The sequence below is a fragment of the Parasteatoda tepidariorum genome, chromosome 5 (genome assembly GCF_043381705.1).
Source record: "Parasteatoda tepidariorum isolate YZ-2023 chromosome 5, CAS_Ptep_4.0, whole genome shotgun sequence".
Taxonomy (NCBI): Eukaryota; Metazoa; Arthropoda; class Arachnida; order Araneae; family Theridiidae; genus Parasteatoda; species Parasteatoda tepidariorum.
In genome coordinates, this window is record NC_092208.1 from 56917045 (window position 1) to 56935569 (window position 18525).

The 18525-nt window shown below is 29.6% G+C and overlaps 1 protein-coding gene across 1 annotated transcript in view; it reads left to right on the forward strand.

Moving 5' to 3' along the window:
* The first annotated feature begins 16780 nt into the window (after positions 1–16780).
* Positions 16781–18525, forward strand: part of LOC122269762 (uncharacterized) — a 2873-nt gene continuing 1128 nt past the window's right edge. Inside the window, exons 1-2 of the mRNA XM_043044406.2 lie at positions 16781–16978; positions 17194–18451. Of these exons, the coding sequence (XP_042900340.2) occupies positions 16781–16978; positions 17194–18451 (1456 nt within the window). The remainder of the gene's footprint in view (positions 16979–17193; positions 18452–18525) is intronic.

The window sequence follows — 18525 nt, forward strand, 5'->3', positions numbered from 1 at the left end:
GTTTCTACTATACTTTTCAATAGAGCACGTTCAATCGAAATTCCAACTTACTTTTTTTTCCTAAATCCTACTGCTCCTACATCAACAAAGAATTGGTAGCTTCATCAACAAGAATATATTGTTTTTCAAAAACAACACAAAATTTTTGGGTATCGTAACAATTTGAGAAACAGAGGTATCTAAAGAATTCCAGGAATCTCGGTGCAAATTTGGATGTTGTTTACGACGCGAAACGCTTCAAACCAGAGCAATAATTTCAGGCGTGGTATATATGACGCCTTTATTGTAACAAACTACGCGAAAGATAAAATATATATTCTCCATTGCTGATGGCTATGTAAAAATACTGTCTTTTGAAATTGCGACTCATTCTTCGATGCAAATTTATGGTTATTTGTTGAATTTCATTTTCTCGCTGATTGCTGAAGAAGTTGCCAGTTTGAATACAAATTATCTCTTTTTGTATCATCAAGAAGAAAGGGGATTTTGAAAAATTTTGCACTGAATAATTTTCTCTTTGATTTCTTTGGTAAAAATAAGTTAATTTATGTTTTGGAGAACTGTGATTTTGTGAAATTATTTTTCTGTTTCAAAAAATGTGTGTTTTTAATATTAGAATTTTGTTTGATCTATCTTCCATTGCATATTTACTATGCTTAGATATTAAAATTTAGAAATCCTGACGCATTCCATTTTCTTCTTCTAATAATAGTTTAGTTCGTTTTCTGTCTTATTTTTTAAATTTCTGATTTTAATCAAAATAACTATAGCTTCTTTGTGTTTGTTTATGTAAATAAAATTAGTTCCCGATTTTACACTTTCTTACCAGGTTTTAGAAAGGTATATATATATATATATANTCAGAATATTAAGACCTTTTTTATTTAAATTTTTTGTTTTATTCCGTAGTTTTTTTTTTTCGAGTTTTTGTCGAGTTCTGCTAAAAATCTCTCAGAAATGAGAAACTTCCGCTCATTTTCTTAAAATTCTTAGAAATCGTTCAATCTTGATATTTTTGTAAGAAAAAAGAACCTAAGCAGTTTTAATATTCATAAATTTTTACTATTAAACGCACGAAATAATATTATAGAGTGCAGGAAACCGAAACAAATTTTTATGATAAATTTTTTTCAGCATTTGATAAATTTATGCATAAATTTTCGCTAAAACTCCAAAATACTATGAAAAAATATTACGAAGTGAGTAATTTGCAGTGTTGTCGTAGATGTATCAAAACTAATAGTATTCTGACATTTTAAAATTTTTATTTCTAATCTTTCGAAACACAAAAAGTAGCATTAATTTGATATTAAAGAAAGGTAAATATTTAAAAGTATTTATTGCTGATTTAAATAAAACAATTAAAATTTATTAAGTAAATTTTAAAATTTATTTTAGTATGTCTAGAATAAATTTTAAAATTTATTTTAGTATGCCTAGAAATTAAATTTCAATATTTAAAAGTATAAATTTTATTTCCTCGCAATTATGCTACTTAGTTAAGATGGATCATTTTAAAGTTTCAAAAGAATTTGGAGAAAAACTGTTTAAAACATCGGCATTACTACCACTGGTTCACTTTTTAGAAAAAACGTAACAAAATGTTATCTTGCTTTCAAATTAAAATAAAGTAAAAAACATTACCCCATTTGAAAAAATACAATAATAAACTTCCTCTTTTTAAGAAGAAAAAACTCAGTTAAGGGTTTTGTGTCCTAGATATTTATAAAATTCTTTCGCAATACTTTAAAATTGCTAGGAAATCTTGAAACTTTGAATGCATGCAATTTTATTGCATTAAGCTTAGTAAACGTACAATGCTTTCTAAGTTTATTGTAGTAGCGATACTAAAAAATATCATGCAATCCCTGTTTCCTATGGATTTTCAAGTAATACTACAGATTTTTTTACCTTGCTTAAATTTCCTTACGTAAAACTTTTCATTGTCAATCTATCACTTAAAATCCTATTAGAAAAAATAATCAATATTTAATGTCATTTAGCATAGTGAAAAAATTGTATGAGAACAAATATATAATCTCAGTTGCTCGCAAACTTATAATTTTTCGTCATAAATTATATACCCGATTAATGCAACAAACATCGTAAATACAACTTACTTATGAGAATGAACTTAATCATCATTAAAAACTATTTTTTCTTTCATTCTCTTAGCTTATTATTAGACACGCGCTGCTCTATTTTCAATTTCTTTCACCTTTTAAAATGTATCAAAGAAACTGCCATCTATCAAGTAAATGAATTTTTTCTTCGCTTTCATTTCCACTTTTAATTATGAAGAGTGGTGTTGGGTTTTTCATCATCGTGATTAAATATTAAAAAGATAAAAGCTGTACAAAACCGTAATTTCTCACTTCCACAAATATCACAACTATGAACTACGACAAATGCTATACGTTTAAACTTCAACGTTTCGCTAGCTGTCAAAACAGAGGAAAATGCGCAATGAATTAAAATTTATAGTACAAAAGGAAAACGCTGTAACCGTAATGGTGCGGTATATAAAATGATAACTTATTGACTCATTAATTATGCATCGCTAAATGTCCCCTTAAAATGCATTGCTAGTTTTAGGCAAAATAATTTATGACATATTTCCATCATTGAGCTAATTAAAGAGAGTGAGAATAGGGTTTCACAAGTTTGGCAAATATAGTGCACGTCTTATCATTTTAAGCTTATTTTATAGATATTGATGTGACCGTGTAAAAATAAAATAGTTTATGTTTTGCAAACATTTGCTTAAACGGAATTGTAACGTTTTATAATCATGGTTTCCATAGTAATGTTTTGTGGATTTATTCCCGAATTTCGCTTGGATATTTTTCTAATTACATAATTAATATTAAATATTTTCAAAGAACATATTTAGCCTCCTAATTTAAATGAATCGCTATTTATGCATGGTGTTAAATATTTAAAGACATACAATAATTAGCTTAATGCTAAAATTAAATTGCCGAGCGATAAATAGGATTATATATAATAATTATGATTATTTCCTGTTATATAGGTATTTTAAAATCTTTCAACTTAGAACAAATATCAAATTACTAATTTAAAATTGTTATTCTAAAGTAGCAACTTTGCAGACATACTAGCGAATGCTATATTTTAATAAATAATCAAGGCCATTTGTAATTATATGTACTAAGGAAACACTTTAGGTAATCTCCATATAATTAACTAGATGGTATGTTAATTTAAAAGGAATTCAAAAGGAATAAATCATTGCTGGATGTACACTTAGAAGTATCCTATTATTAATAAAAAATATCTAAAAATATCTAAATATCAAATTGTTCCTCTAAAGCAGTGAAACTTTACAGACATGCACATGAATGTTACATTGTATTAATTAATCAAGGCAATTTGTAATTATATTTCACCAAAACTTTTGTTCATCGCAGAAATATCAACTAGATTTGTTAATTTAAAATAAATTCCTAAAATGCTTTAAATCATTACAGGAAGTATTCGTACAAACATCTCATTATTAATAAAAATATCTCAATATCTAATTATTAATGTCAAATTGCTCCTTTAAAGTCATGAAATATTACTGATATATACACGAATGCTATATTTTTTTTGTTAAGAAATCAAAGAAATTTTTTAATATATTTAACAAACACTTTTTATTAATCACCAAATGAATTATGAACTAGATAGTATGTTAATTTTTAAGAAATTCAAAAAAAGGAAAGAAGTTAAAAAATTTAAGTAATTTTTTAATACATATAGCACTATGATAGACAAAAATTTGATTATTAAATTTATCCTTGAAGTCTTACTTTTTGGGAAAATAAATATTTACCTATCCATAGCAAAAAAAATAATTTTATATGAACTCCTTATCCAGATTATATTTTACAAACTATTATTTTACAATAATTATGATAGGCACGCGGCATCAAGTATGGGTAATATTAATCACGAATCAAAATAATAACTGGTGAACAATCAATCTGAGTATCCTGAAAACTTTGAACAAGTTTTTTCAAATAGTGTAATGAAAGTATTTACCCACACATGTATTATCTTTTTTTAAATTTTTTTTATTCTTATCATTAGTAAAAATTCCTTAATTCTACAATAAGAAAAAAATATGGTAAAAATTAGCTAATTATGATAAAATTTACCGTGTTCCTGGCTCTATGGGAAAAAAGCTCGGTAATTTTAACTGAATCTCTTTGAAATGAAGATTGGCAATTATTTTGATAAAACTAACAATACACTATAGTTTTATAATAAGTAATAAAATTTGGTAATTTTTATCATTATGCATTAGAGCATGTCATAAAAACTATTTAATTAGTAAAATTAACTTTTCAGATTTGTAATTTTTATTAAATGCGTAACAATAAAAACTATTATTTTGAAAAGCATAATTCACAGTAAGCCGTTACCTTGTAAGCCGTTACCATATGAGCGGAAAATTTACCAAATGAATGATTTATGTACTATATATTTTGATTTCATTATCAGAATTATGCTCAGAATTACGATTTATTTTTTTCTACCAAAAATGCCATTGATATACAGTTCGGTATTTCTGCCAAAGGTTTTATAAATTAGTATTTAGTATTAGTATTTTTAAATTTTTATTGAAATAGGAAGCAATAAAAATATATTTACTCATTCTTTATAAACCATTTAACCACCCTATATTAACCATTTAAGTGCTAAAAAAATTCTTAAAAGTATTTCCTGTCTCCACTGACAATATAGATTTATATGAAATTTTTCCTGGAATAATTGAAAAAAAAAACAACCCCAGTTGTTGGTAGCTGATGAAAATTGTGCAAACATAGTTTTCATATAATTTACGAGAAATACAAAGTTAAATAAAGTATTTATAGGAAAACAGATTAAACATATTATAGAGAAAAAAAATAGTGTCATTTATTTAAAAAAATGCTTCATCCAAAGAATACTGAACAAAAAACTCGTATTTATCAGGTATCTAATAAATGCATGAAAACACTCCTTTAAAATCTACCTTTGGAAAATATTTTCTAACCCTTTAAATTATTTTCTTTTGCAGAATAAATTGGAAAATGCTTTCATAATAGCCATTCTCTAACTAGATCATTAATCCAATCAACTCTCTGCTATATTCCACAGCATTTAATTTAAACCACAGCCACTCAATCATGGAAATAGATGTTAAATTTACTGACGGAAGCTATTCTGAAAGCTTAACTGCCATGAGGGTGCATGAAAGTTTGAAAATTCAAAGGCCAAACGGTGAATGTAGCGGCACCTCTAGAAGCACAATTAATGTTTTAACCATGGTATTCGCTTTAGCGTAGATAATAGTATCGTCTGCCATCGCGATACATCATTAGAGTGTAAAGCCAGCTCAGAATGTCAGGCATGAGAGTCGTTTTCGCAGTAATGGCTAATCCTGTGTCGCGCGCAGCATACAAGAAGTCTTTGCCGCTTTGCATATTTAGGCAAGCATCACACCGTTTGTAAATAGAAGATTAATCGCAATTAATAATGCAGGCTAGCATACATAAATTGCTTTCGTTGTGTTCAAGGCTCTATTATCTTATCCAGAGTTCATAACGAATATGCAAATGCGCTGTTAATAGTGATAATTGCGTATTCTATGTCGAAGCTCAAACACCTCGTAGTCTGTCAAGATAATGGCAAGATCTTTCATTTTATTCGAACTCTTCATTTTGTATCACTGATAAGTTTATTCAAGAGAAAATTTACTGCAAGTCTCATTAAAATTCATGTCGCAATTTACATTTGCATTATGTTCTCTGTAACAATGTTTTAATGAGTAGCCAATAAATCTAGAGTTAATGATATTTAGTTTATTACAATATTCTTAACCACTGAAACTAATATTTATAAATGCTAAAGAGCATGAGTATTATCGTTTGTTGTTAATGCGTATAATTCAGTTCGTAAACTAGCACTAATGAGTATTATTATTATAATGATGGGTACTAGCACAATTCTATATTTATTCAAACTGAGTAAAAGAGTTTAAAGAAATAGTATATTTTGCAAATTAAGTTAGATTATTCAGCAGCATTTGCAGAGCAATTTTTAACAAATCACATCAAAGCAATTATTCTTAATTTTTTTCAGTTTTATTTAAATATATTTGTAGAAATGCGTATTAATTAAACTATCGATAATTAAATTTATTATTGCTACCCAAGTGATAAAACTTGTCTTATTGTGTGTTTTAGTATAAATAAAACTTGTTACATCACTCGAGTATGATGTATAAACGCAATTTTTTTTTATCTAACCAAAGTCATTTATTAAAATTTATAAATCTTACACAACAGATGGGCTATAAATTAAGTTTTAAAAATAATTACTGCATTTTGAGATGGTCATGAAATGGTATAAAGTGTACATTTAAGAAAACATTGACAAAAAACACGGGAAACTCTTTGAAAAATATAAAAAAGAATTCATATAAATCAGCTATAAATCGAAAATAAAAGAAAGTTTTCGATTGCTCTTTAATGTTTTTTTTGTTTGACGCTCTTTGAAAATAACTTTCGTGTTTAAGACGTCGATATCTTGCAGTCGAAATTTTAAAACCCATTTTTCCATTGACAAATTAACAGGCATAAAATTGAAGAGGATGAAATTGAAAAATGAAAATTTCAAAACCTGCAGTTTTCAAGTAAACTAGAAAGAAGAAAATAACTAATTTTTCACCTATTACTTATACCACCAACAAAAATTTCGTCCACGTCCTTCAACAATGATGCACCTCACACTGAGAAAAGAAAGTAATGTCAGAACTACCAGATATGGTAAAATTTACCATGTTTCTAGCTGTATGGCAACACCAAAGAGCTCGAAAATTTTTACCCAAGTGTTTTGGTTATTATTTTGGTAAAATTAGAAATAAATTTAGTATAATTAGACGATAAAATTTGATGATTTTATCATGGTAATTACTTAGAGCATAACATGAAAACAATTTATTCGGTGAAATTTACCTATCAGTTTTGTGTTTAATACTAAATGTGTGCTGATAAGAACTATGATTTTGAAAAACAGCATTTATGGTTAACCGTTTCCATATAAGAAGAAAAATTACCAATTTAAAGGTTTTATTATTAATACCGTACATTTCATTTTAAAAACCAGTATTTAGTTCTTTCTCTTGAAATCTCAGTATCATATAGCACAATAATTTCACAAAACATTTTTCTAGGTATACTTACTTTGCCTCAGGACTGACACAATTTTTCTTCCTTTATTAAGTTACTTAAAGAAGTAAGTTTTTTAAATCTCTTATTTTATATTCTTAAAAAAACTTTCAGTTCAATTTTCATTAATATGATCAACATACGCAAAAATTTATTTTTATATGTGTACTACTATCCTGATAAATGCTAAAATCAATAACAAAAGTATCAAATTTCCATTTATCCATCCCATCTCCCTTCAAACCATAAAGAAACCAAATTCTATTTGAACTAGGAAATTAAATTACCATACGACTCGAAAGCTAAATCATTTTGATTCTGCAGAAAAAAAAACTTAAATGAATTTATTAAAACAGGAGGCATTGTCAAACTGAACAAAAATTACTTTGACTAATCTAAAATTAAGATGAATATCTTTCGTATCAAACAAAAACTAAGACTTTTATGAAATGCGAAATTATTTTTTTGTTGGTTACTTTTCCTGCCACGTCTCTATTCAACTCTGTTTTAAATCGGCTTTTCGGAACTTAATGAAACTTTAGAAACTAATGCAGCACCATAGAACCTTTAAAAGAACGGGAATTTTAATTAAATCGGTTGAAACCTCGATGCCCTGACAATGTCAATCCCTTAGAACAAGAACAATAACCACACACTGCTATGAGAGAAAAAAAAATACTGTTTTTATCCTAAGAGCACTTCAAAGAAAATAAGAAAAAAATATTAAGTGTGAAAATGAAGCAAGAGTGATATTATATTAGAAAAAAAAGGAAAAAAAAATATCCGGCAAAACATGAATTATGTTTTTTTTCTTGTTAAAAATGAGGTTGCATTAATCACAAAATTATGAGGCGAATTTGAATGGAATTTTTGTTTATTTTTTTCTTGCAGAATTTTTGGTTTAATTGCTTTATGAATTCTAGTGTTTTCTGGCTTTAATTAGAATTATATTAAAAATAAAATTGACTTTGAGTTAGAAATAAAATTTACACTTTTTCTATTTCTATTAAGTTAGTGATTGGGCAACGATTTCTCATTCAAAAAATTAATTCTGAATTGAATACGTATAATATAAAATTCTTATGATATTCTTTTTGAAGATCAATCATTTTCATATAAATTAGGCTTTATAGTTAAACTTTGAACTTAGCGAAACAATACTTTTCAAAACTTATCTTACACTGAATTAAGTTTAACATTTTTTATTTTAGTTTAAATTTTTTATCCATTTATTTTGATCAAATTTTTAAAAATCATTGAACCTGTGAATATTTAACATCAACACACAACAAGTACATAAAAGCGAAGTATTAATCAAATGAATCAAATGTTAGAAAAAATCAGATACCAGAACAAATCAGAAACTCGTCTATACAAGATCTAAGATATTATATAATAGTAAAACTTTGCATGCATCAAGGTTTTCTTAAATTTTACACTCTACAAACTATATTTTATAACAACTGAATAGGTAACGCTTTCCGTAGATTTTAAGAGTGGTTTTAAATGAGTGTTATAAGATAGATTATAGATTTTGAATCTACGCTCAAGCAAATAAATTCCCATTTGTATACAATAAGTAATATAAAAATTGCCTCAATATGTAAATTGAAAATATATAAATTGTCACAAAAGCTGAGAAATTGAAGTAAATAACGAGTAGAATAATAAAATACTAACGTCAAATATTAACCACACTATATCTAAAAATCTGCTTATTATTTTTAATCCCAATTTTTTTTTCCTTCTAAAAGGATGAAAACTTTTTGAGAGAGAACGAACGGAAAAATCTTTTTTTTTCTTTTCCTAAACCAACTATTACCATCTCTAACGGTTTCCTTAAAAAATGCAGACAAAACTGATGGTTTTCATAAAATCGAATTAATTCCATGAAACCATTGGCATTTGGGAAAATAATCAAATTTTAAAAAAAGGTATTAATTTTTCAAGACTCTGGTTGCTTGGTTGTAGGCTGAATAGGACATATTATTTTATGCATTATTTTATAAAACTTTTACAATGATGGTCTCCTTGACCGTCCAACACAACGTTTGATTACAAATCTAATATTTCCTATTTTCAGACAATTATTATTGTATGGGCATGTTTCGATCCATTAACACGGGACTGCCTCGTCACCCATAATCAGGTGACAGCAAAGTTTCTGATTGGGCAGCGATACCGTATTGGGATGACGCTTATTTGACTACTTGCGAAGGATATTCACATGCATTTTATATCCGTCGTTGAGCAGCAGACCCAATTTGTTTGGGTCGCATGTATTTGAAAAGATATTTCACAGGAAGTAGCCAAACTATTGAATTGTTATAAAAGTAATACAAAAATGATTTATTAAGAAAATTATTAGGAGCCTCTTAAAAACTTTCTTGTCCACTGCTATTTGACTCACTGAGAAATAAGTTTTTCGTTTTTTATTTCGAAATTTCAACGAATTAGGCTAGAGTTAAACTTCTCTTTACTCGTCAATGATTCAAACTGTTCGTGTAAAGTGGCGAAATGAGAAACAGATGATAAGCAACGGAGACAAATTGACAGACATGATACCATGGAAACAAATGTAGCGAGATATTATTCTTGTGGCCACCAGAGACTCCGATCATTAAAATATAGGTAGGAGTACTAAGCAGAATACGCTTCGTGCAGCGGTACTCGTGGTCTTTAGGAGATTTTACTGTAAACTCTTGCGACAGTCAACGTGTTAGCATGATAATGGTCCTGCGTGATTGCCAATGCAAAATATCGCCAATTGTGATATAAAATATCGCCAATTGACAAAATAGTTAGAATCCCGTAGTAGTCAAAATTTTCAATTTGACTTTTTTGCCGGTTCCTTTTCCGCTTATAGTAAATAAGGATAAATTTGCGTCAAAAAATTTAAAAAAAATCAAGTTTGGACCCAAAAAATTTTCTGTCCTTCTTTTTTGAGCCAAACGAAGATGTGGAGTTGAACACTATTTGTTTTACATTCAAAATGATAACAGATGGTGCAAAATAAAATAAAGCTACTATAAGTAATACGTACTTGCGTGGTGATACAATTAATTACCATGAGAAAAAATGGGTGTTGTTATTCGTTTTTCGTGTTCGCACACTTTTTTGATTAGATCAACTTCATCTACTAGATGAACTTCACTGTAATCACAAATAAGTGTCCTACAAAATTAGGCAAAAGAATTAGAGGTAGCAATTAGTTAAAAAGCCTTAGCAGCTCATGTAATATGCATTTATAAAAAGCAAAAGCATTAAGTAAAAAGGACAACTTCAGAACTTTTTGCAGTTTATTGTTCTTCTGATTGAATCCTTTCTTTTTTACTTTCCATGCACTTTTAATGTTTTTACATAACATCAATTTAAAGTATTTTCATGTTCTATGATTTTAATATTTCATAATGGTGGTAATTGTAACATAAATGCGAATACCGGAGAGAGAAAAGAATTTTGTTACGTTTTAAGTATATTGGCTGGAATTGAAAACCAATCCAAGGTTTTAGTCAGCAAGAGGACAAAAATCACTTGATGCAATTTTTATAACCCGCGACTTGAAATGTTGTGGCGTTTCTAAATGTCTTCAGAAAACAAGAGAAAAGTAAGAAAAGAAGAAAAAAAGCATTTGACCGATATGTAACCAGTGATAGCATAATCGCAATCATAATTTTCTCAATTTTGTAATTAAGCGTCAGTACAGTGATTTTAGCTGTTTTTCTAGTTATACTCAAAATATGAAAGTTTTTTTTAAGCAAAGCTGACCAAACCAGTCAGGTTTACCCTATAACTTGTACATATATCAACCTACTGTTCAGAAATGAATTATCTTAAACATTTCTACTTACAGTTCAATAATTTAACTAATAATATTACCCTCCAATTCTATAACTATTGAGAATTTTTTTATAATTTTAAATGTTTCCATTAGGCCAGTGATAATAAAATTAAACTGAAATCACTCGCTATTTCAAACTCAAATTAAGAATTTTTAACGTCACAAGAAAATTAGCATAAAACTATGAAGTAAAACCATAGCTCAATAAATCACTAAAATAAATCCTTAAATCATATCTCTCAATGCACTTTCTCGTACCCGATCCTTCAAAGACGTTTACAACTAAATATGGTTTAATTCTCGTCATATCAACCTCTCCTCAATTAGTATGGGAATTGAAACCCCATATCGAATATAGACTACCGCATTCTACAACCACCATATCATGAAATATGAATGATATTGGATGATCGCGCCATCAAGCAAATGGATAATAGTGATTTGGTTATCACCAACTGGGCATTTATAAGGTCACGTTGCCATACCAGACAATCTAAATAGCCTCCTTCCCTGATAGTCACATCATAATAAGTAATGCGAGTTTCGTTTCGCATTTGCTTCGGTATATTAAATGATCTTATTATTCAAGTTGAACGCATTAATTAAAGGAAATATCTATGGGAATCCCATTAAGTGAGGAATAGTGATCGTATATTCATTGCGACAATATTCATAAAAGACGCGATTTAATTTTAAAACGGATTAAGTTAGGATATAGGGCCTTCTTTAAATGAAACTGGTGGTTTTCAGAATTTTATAACTGTAAAGCGATTGGGGAAAGATTCGGGGAAAAACATCTCGCAGTAAGAGGTCATACATGTTTCATCCCAGAGTTCGTGATTTTAATCAAAAGCTCTCCGACAGATGGCGCCAGAAAACTCTAACTTCTTTTTCCATTGTGTTTTGAGGTATGTATGCGTGGAATTGTTATCTGATCTAAAGATTTATGATAGTTTGATTACTGATAAAATGATAATGGGTTCGAGTATTTAGGTTTCAGTATTCCTTTGCTCAGCGTTCTGTTTTCTAGAATGCTTTTTTAGGTTTAAGGGAGATGGTGAAAAAATGTCATAATGTGAGCTTTATTCATTAAAAGAGTTTAAAATGTTCAAATTTATGGTTTTTCAAGCTTTATACTTTTTTTAATTTTTTTTTTACATAGCTGTTAGATATATTCAGTGCTATCTGCTAAAAAGAATTAGGAAATAAAGCGAATAATTTTTAGAAGAGTGTTTTGTCATAGGCTTTTTCTGCAAGAAATGTTTTTTCTTTTAATTTTTACTGTTATGCTATTGAAGCTTCTTGAAAACCTTAATTTTAATGTAAGACAGATGCAGAACTGCGATCGCGTGATACTGAAAGGTGATGAAAGAGTATTGTTCACACGGTATTGTAGAAAGATGAAAGTTTTTTATTGTTTCCCATTGAATGCACTTGCCTTAGGGTAGGTTGTATATCACTAGATACTTGAGATGGTTTGCTTTTGAATCATGTAACGTAATGATTCGCTTCAATGCTCAGCTGTGAAATGTCACTTCATTAGATGGAATGATGAATTTTCCAAAATGGAATGAAAAACTTCGATTATTAAAAGTCTTATTCAGTGTATCTTGGCGAACAGCAAGTCGAAAACCAATCATCACAGCTAGAAGAATATCATCTGGGTAGACGGAAGTACGTACTTTTTTAAGTGTACTACGTGATATTTATTTCTTTGCTAAATAATTAGTCGTGACGTTACCGTAATCATTTGACTTTTCATCTTACAGCATACTGACGAGATACATAAGTTCACGGACTTAACTGATTCACACCTGAGTTAACAGGTCTAGAATTATCTGTCTTTCAAAAGATTTCAGTTGAGTCACCTAAACCAATTAAATGTAACATACTTCGTGATGATCATTGATCTTAGAAAACTCACTTACAACTTGGTGAACTTTCTTCCCAATATCTAAGTCAATAATTTCAGCGAAATTTCAATAGCTCTTCACGAACGCTGAAAAATGGTACAAAGCTAATGATTTAGGCAACATGAGTTCATAGTTTTGGTGAGGTATTTGTAATCATCAAAGGTCGAGAAATTTATCAATTAGTATTCAGACAATACTTACATGAATGAGTATGAAGAATGAGTATTTCGTACAGCCTGAAAATTTCGTGGTGATGACTGACATTCGTTTTACTATTTGCGAAGATGCACGTAATAAGATTCTTGAAGTTTGATAACACAAGGTTGAGAATCTTCCTCATTCCATTCAATATAATATCATTCCACTCCTGAACTTTGAAGCAAATGATTACGTTGAATGATTCAGTGGTAAACCGCCAAAAGTATTATTATTATGCTACCTCTTTTTCACGAATCAAATGAGAGTGTGTACGGCCAACGAACATTTTTTTCAACAACTCTTCACATTGCTGAACTACAAACCTCTCGCTCTTTTCGATTAGTTTGAAGCACTACACTATATTGCTTTGTTTCCAGTTGAAATGAGAAACACAAACTACGAACTCCTGAGGCACATTAAACGTCAATTTTTTTGACGACAAAAGTACATATTTTTTTCTTTTATCGTCACCTTTCCCACTGAGTTCGTTGTGTACTAAAATTTTCTGTGTGGTTTCATTGTACAAAATTTTTGCCAACATATTTTGTTTCAATCTTACAGAATTTTTTCTGGTAAATTTGCTGCCAAATATTTTCCGTAATATTACAGCAGTATTTTTTTTCTATAAGTTCAATGTTATAATTATATATCTAACACCGTATTGATAATTTGATTCGATTATGTCTTTCGACTCTGAACTCAATCAATTTATAACTAACATGTATTTGTTTACCGTAAATTGCAACTAAAACCATAAAGATCTACGTTTTCAGCTCGTAGAAAATTGATTTAAACTTTTGGTAAAATTGTATACCTTTAAAGAAGTTAGTTTTAAATAAAAGTATATGCATAAAAATGTTTTATTTGAATCCAATGCCATCATTAAAGCAAAAAGAGAAATTACTTTAAAAATATAAAAACTAATTTTTTGTTTATCAAAAAATATAAAAACACAATCACAATATGTGCAATTAACCTAAAAAAATGCAATCAGGCACTTCAGCTGCCAAAACTGTCTCTTGTAATAAGAAGTTGATGATAAGAAGCGATAAAAGAAATAAAATGTCTGCTACAATAAAAAGGTGAATGGCAAAAAGAAAAAAACTTTCAGTAGTCTACAAATCCTCAGAGGCCATCTTAATAAATTACTCTAGGTTTTTTTCATTGTCGTTCACAATGTTATTTGGTTCTTAAAGTACAAAAAATATTTTCCGTAACAACAAACAATTAATGAAATAGTTCTTTTTATTAGATTTTTTGAAGAATAATTAACGGACAAGTTTCTTTAACAAAACACGTTCGAAATGCTACGTTGATAAAAAAAGACATATTTCTTTTAAATGAAACAAACCTTCTTAAAGTAAGTAATAACTAATGAACCTAATTTAAGTTTCCAAGAACTAAGGTTTTGAATCTTACAATAATGAGATAAAGGTTGAGAAAAAGAACAGAAACTGAAAGTGTATGTTTAAGAAAGTACACTGAAGCTTTCTAAAAAGAGTTACGGAGAAAATTATTTACACGGAAAACTTAGAATTCTAAACACAAAGAATTATTTTTCCCTTGTGAATTAAGTAAATTTTATCTTTCTTGCTTTGTGTAGCGTAATCAATATTTGAATTAGGATATACTGACTTAATCTCGATGATTTATACATTATATATACATGCATATTGAATAATAAATACAAATAATGTTCTAAAGCATTGTTTAAATATTCACATTAGGTGTTCTTCTATATTGGAATTTCAATTTTGAAGAAAAAAAATGGAGCTCTTATTGTACCTTCTTTATTCTAATGTAGACACATAAATATTTATTAGAGAAGAAATATATATAATTTAATTTTCCGTTTTTCGTCTGGTATTGTTTTTGAAACCTCAAAGGATTGAATCAATGTGTTGAACAAAGTGTATATATATTGTACAAATAGAATAGTTTATTTTTTTAGCGTTGAATGGGTAATATATTTCTTTCAAGTTTCTCCTCATACATATATAATTATACTTTGCTAAAAATGGAAACAACTTGTAGAATTTCTATTCTTTCTATCTATTACTGAGTATCTTCAAAGTTTGTTTTTTTAAAACCTCGATAGATATGCTTATTTATTCTCTATTTCATTCCTCCATTATTAAATAACTATTCAGCATCCATGATGTACTTAATGATGAAATAAAGGAATAATTTGATATTCATTATCATTACTTACTAGATAGACAACACGAGTTGAGCAGACCTTTAATAAAAATTTTATTAATTAACGAATATAGTAAAGCTAATTGTATTATATCTATACAAAAAATACCCTCTTAGAAAGATATGGAATTTAGCATAATTCCATTTCAAATTAAGGTTCTATTTCGTAATTAATAAAAACAAATAACAGTTCTATCGTATGAAAAGTAATTAAAAATATATAAACGATAACAGAATTACCAAATCAGTTTTTGTTAATGCTTTAATTAAGAATTAAATTAAGAAGTAATTAAAAATTTCAAGAATTCTTGAAATTGAATAACTAAAACATATTAATAAACAAAATGTTCGTCATTTAAACAGTTTTTTTTTAAATAAAATTTATAAAATTATTCTACGTAAAATAGAATAAAGTGCAAGATCATACAAAAAGATAAAAGAATTTGTTTAAAGTGATAAATTGATTTTAATCCTTTCGTTGCATTTTTCCCTGTTACACATAAACCGAATTACACACAAGTCTGAAATTAAATGCATGAAATAGATGCATCATCAAATGCAGGAGCTTATCAACTGAATTAATACTGCTTTAATTACTGAAAAAAATAATGTTGAAATTTTAATATTTATGTTTTCAGCAAAAGCTTTTACGTATAACAAATTCAAATTGTCCTTCAATTTAAAGATCCACCTTTTGACCTGTCGTTCATTTAAGATAAGATCACTTAATCTAAATGCAATTTTATATTTAAAAAACCTCAAATAAATAAAATAAAATAAAGAGATCATAAATGCATTTTAAATAATTAATCATTGATAATTCATAAAGAAAAATAATTCATCAAAAAACAATTGTTTTAAGATAAACAAATTTAAAGTGATATTTTACACAATTTCAAGTTTGAGCCACTAAGACTTATTTGAATCAAATACATAAGCTGACGTTAGCATTCTGAAATTTTTTATATCAGATTCCAAAATATACATAAAGTATTACAAAATAAACATGCATATTAGGTACTTTAAAAAGCTTACCTTAGCACATTCCAATAAGCTCCACATCAAAACAATATGTCCTACAATGTTTAAATGGTAACTCAAACTTAAATTCAGAGCCCTTTAATCCCCACCTAATTTTCTCTGCTGGCATTACTTTCGATGAACTCCTCACTGCAATTAGCAGATTAAAGACAAAAAAATCCCCAGGCGAAGACGCGATATTTGCCGAATTTCTACTTAACTTGGGGACTCAGGCAACGCATATCATTCTAAAAAATTTTAATTTAGTGTGGGATATAGGTAGCGTCCCCTCAATATGGTGCAAATCAATCATCATCCCTATACACAAGGGCAAAGATAAAGGTAACCTAAAAGGATACAGGCCAATCTCATTAACGAGTATCAAAACCATGGAAAAAATAATTGCAAAAAGACTGACATGGTTCACGGAAACATACAGCATCATAGCCGAAGAACAGGCAGGATTTAGACAGTACAGATCACCTAACCAGCATGTCACCCTCCTTAGCCAATATATAAAGGATGCTCTTGATAAAAAACATGTACTCACTGCTGTTTTCGTGGACCTAAGAACCGCTTACGATTTGGTTTGTAGGGAAAACCTTCTACTGAAACTTGCCAAAATAGGTGTTCAATCAAAAATGTTTGACTGGTTTCGAAGTTTTCTCAGCCAGAGAATCTGTAAGGTTCGCTATGAAAACTGCTTTTCCCGTTGCAAGATACTCAAGACAGGTCTTCCCCAGGGAGCTGTTACCAGCTGCTTACTGTTATCTACATAAATGACCTTATTTTTGACCTTCAGAAAATTAACGGTATCAAATGCCTTCTCTACGCAGATGACTTAGTCATCTGGACCGAAATTCCCAAAGACAGTGTTGAGAGACAATCAGAACTAGCCCTTAATCAGGCATTAAAGGAATTAAACAAATGGTGCCACATCAATAACATGGAAGTCAACCTTGAAAAAACATGTTACCAGACCTTCTCCTTGACACATCAGCCTATCAAACTAAAACTATTGTATGAGGACGTTCCCGTTTTATATACAGACTCTTCTTCATACTTAGGTGTTGTATTCGACCGAAAACTGACGTGGACAGAGCACGTGACCAAAGTTTTGGAGAGAGCCACCTCGAGACTTTCCCTAATGAAAAGAATAGCCGGATCAAAATGGGGCTGCTGTAGAAATACCCTCGACATGACATATAAATCATATATACTCCCCCTCATGACTTATTGCTGCGAGCCGCTGGCGGTGACCAGCGAAAAAGTCCTTGACTCGCTGGAAAGATTCCACAATCAGGCCCTTCGACTTATAACAGGGGCCGTTAAAACAACTCCGATTGATGCACTCCTATTATCTACCCACCCCATGAACATCAAGACTAGTATAGAAGAGAGGGCAGTTATTTTGTGGGAAAAAATTTTAAGACTACCAGACTGCCTCTCCCTATGGAGCACCCCACTGACAAATATTGGTCGAACTTTGAAGACCCAGAACGGTTTCCTCCAAATAGTCGTTGAAATAAAAGACCAACTGAATATTACTTGGAAAACAGAAGACCTTATTAGATCGCAGTGCCCTATCGAAAAAGAGAGATACTCACTGAGTTTAAACCTGTGTCAAGATGTTTCCAAGAGAGACACAAATGATCAAGTCTTAAAATCTATCGCCCTGGAGACTTTGCACTTACTGTACCCAGAGAACGAATGGCTACATATATTCACAGACGGTTCAAGATTGGCTGAAGGCACTAATGCAGGAGCCGGAGTTTCCTGCAACCTTTTTTCATTTTACACCCCGATTGGTTCGTCTAGAACAGCCTTCGATGCAGAAGTATCGGCAATAAGCGTAGCTCTGTCACAACTACAGAATCACCTTGAGAAATTTAATAACGTAGTCATCCTCTCTGACTCCAAAGCCGCACTCCAAGCTATTGCTTCCTCCAAAGCCCCCGCATCTGCCGACATTCTACATTGTCGTCAAGCCCTTCACAGGCTTGACCAACACAACAAAAATGTCGCCATGCAATGGGTACCAGCGCACTGTGGACTTCAAGGTAACGAAACTGCAGATTTCTTGGCCAAAAAAGCCGCCAAGATTCTACAAATATCTCTTAAGCCAGTTCCTTTC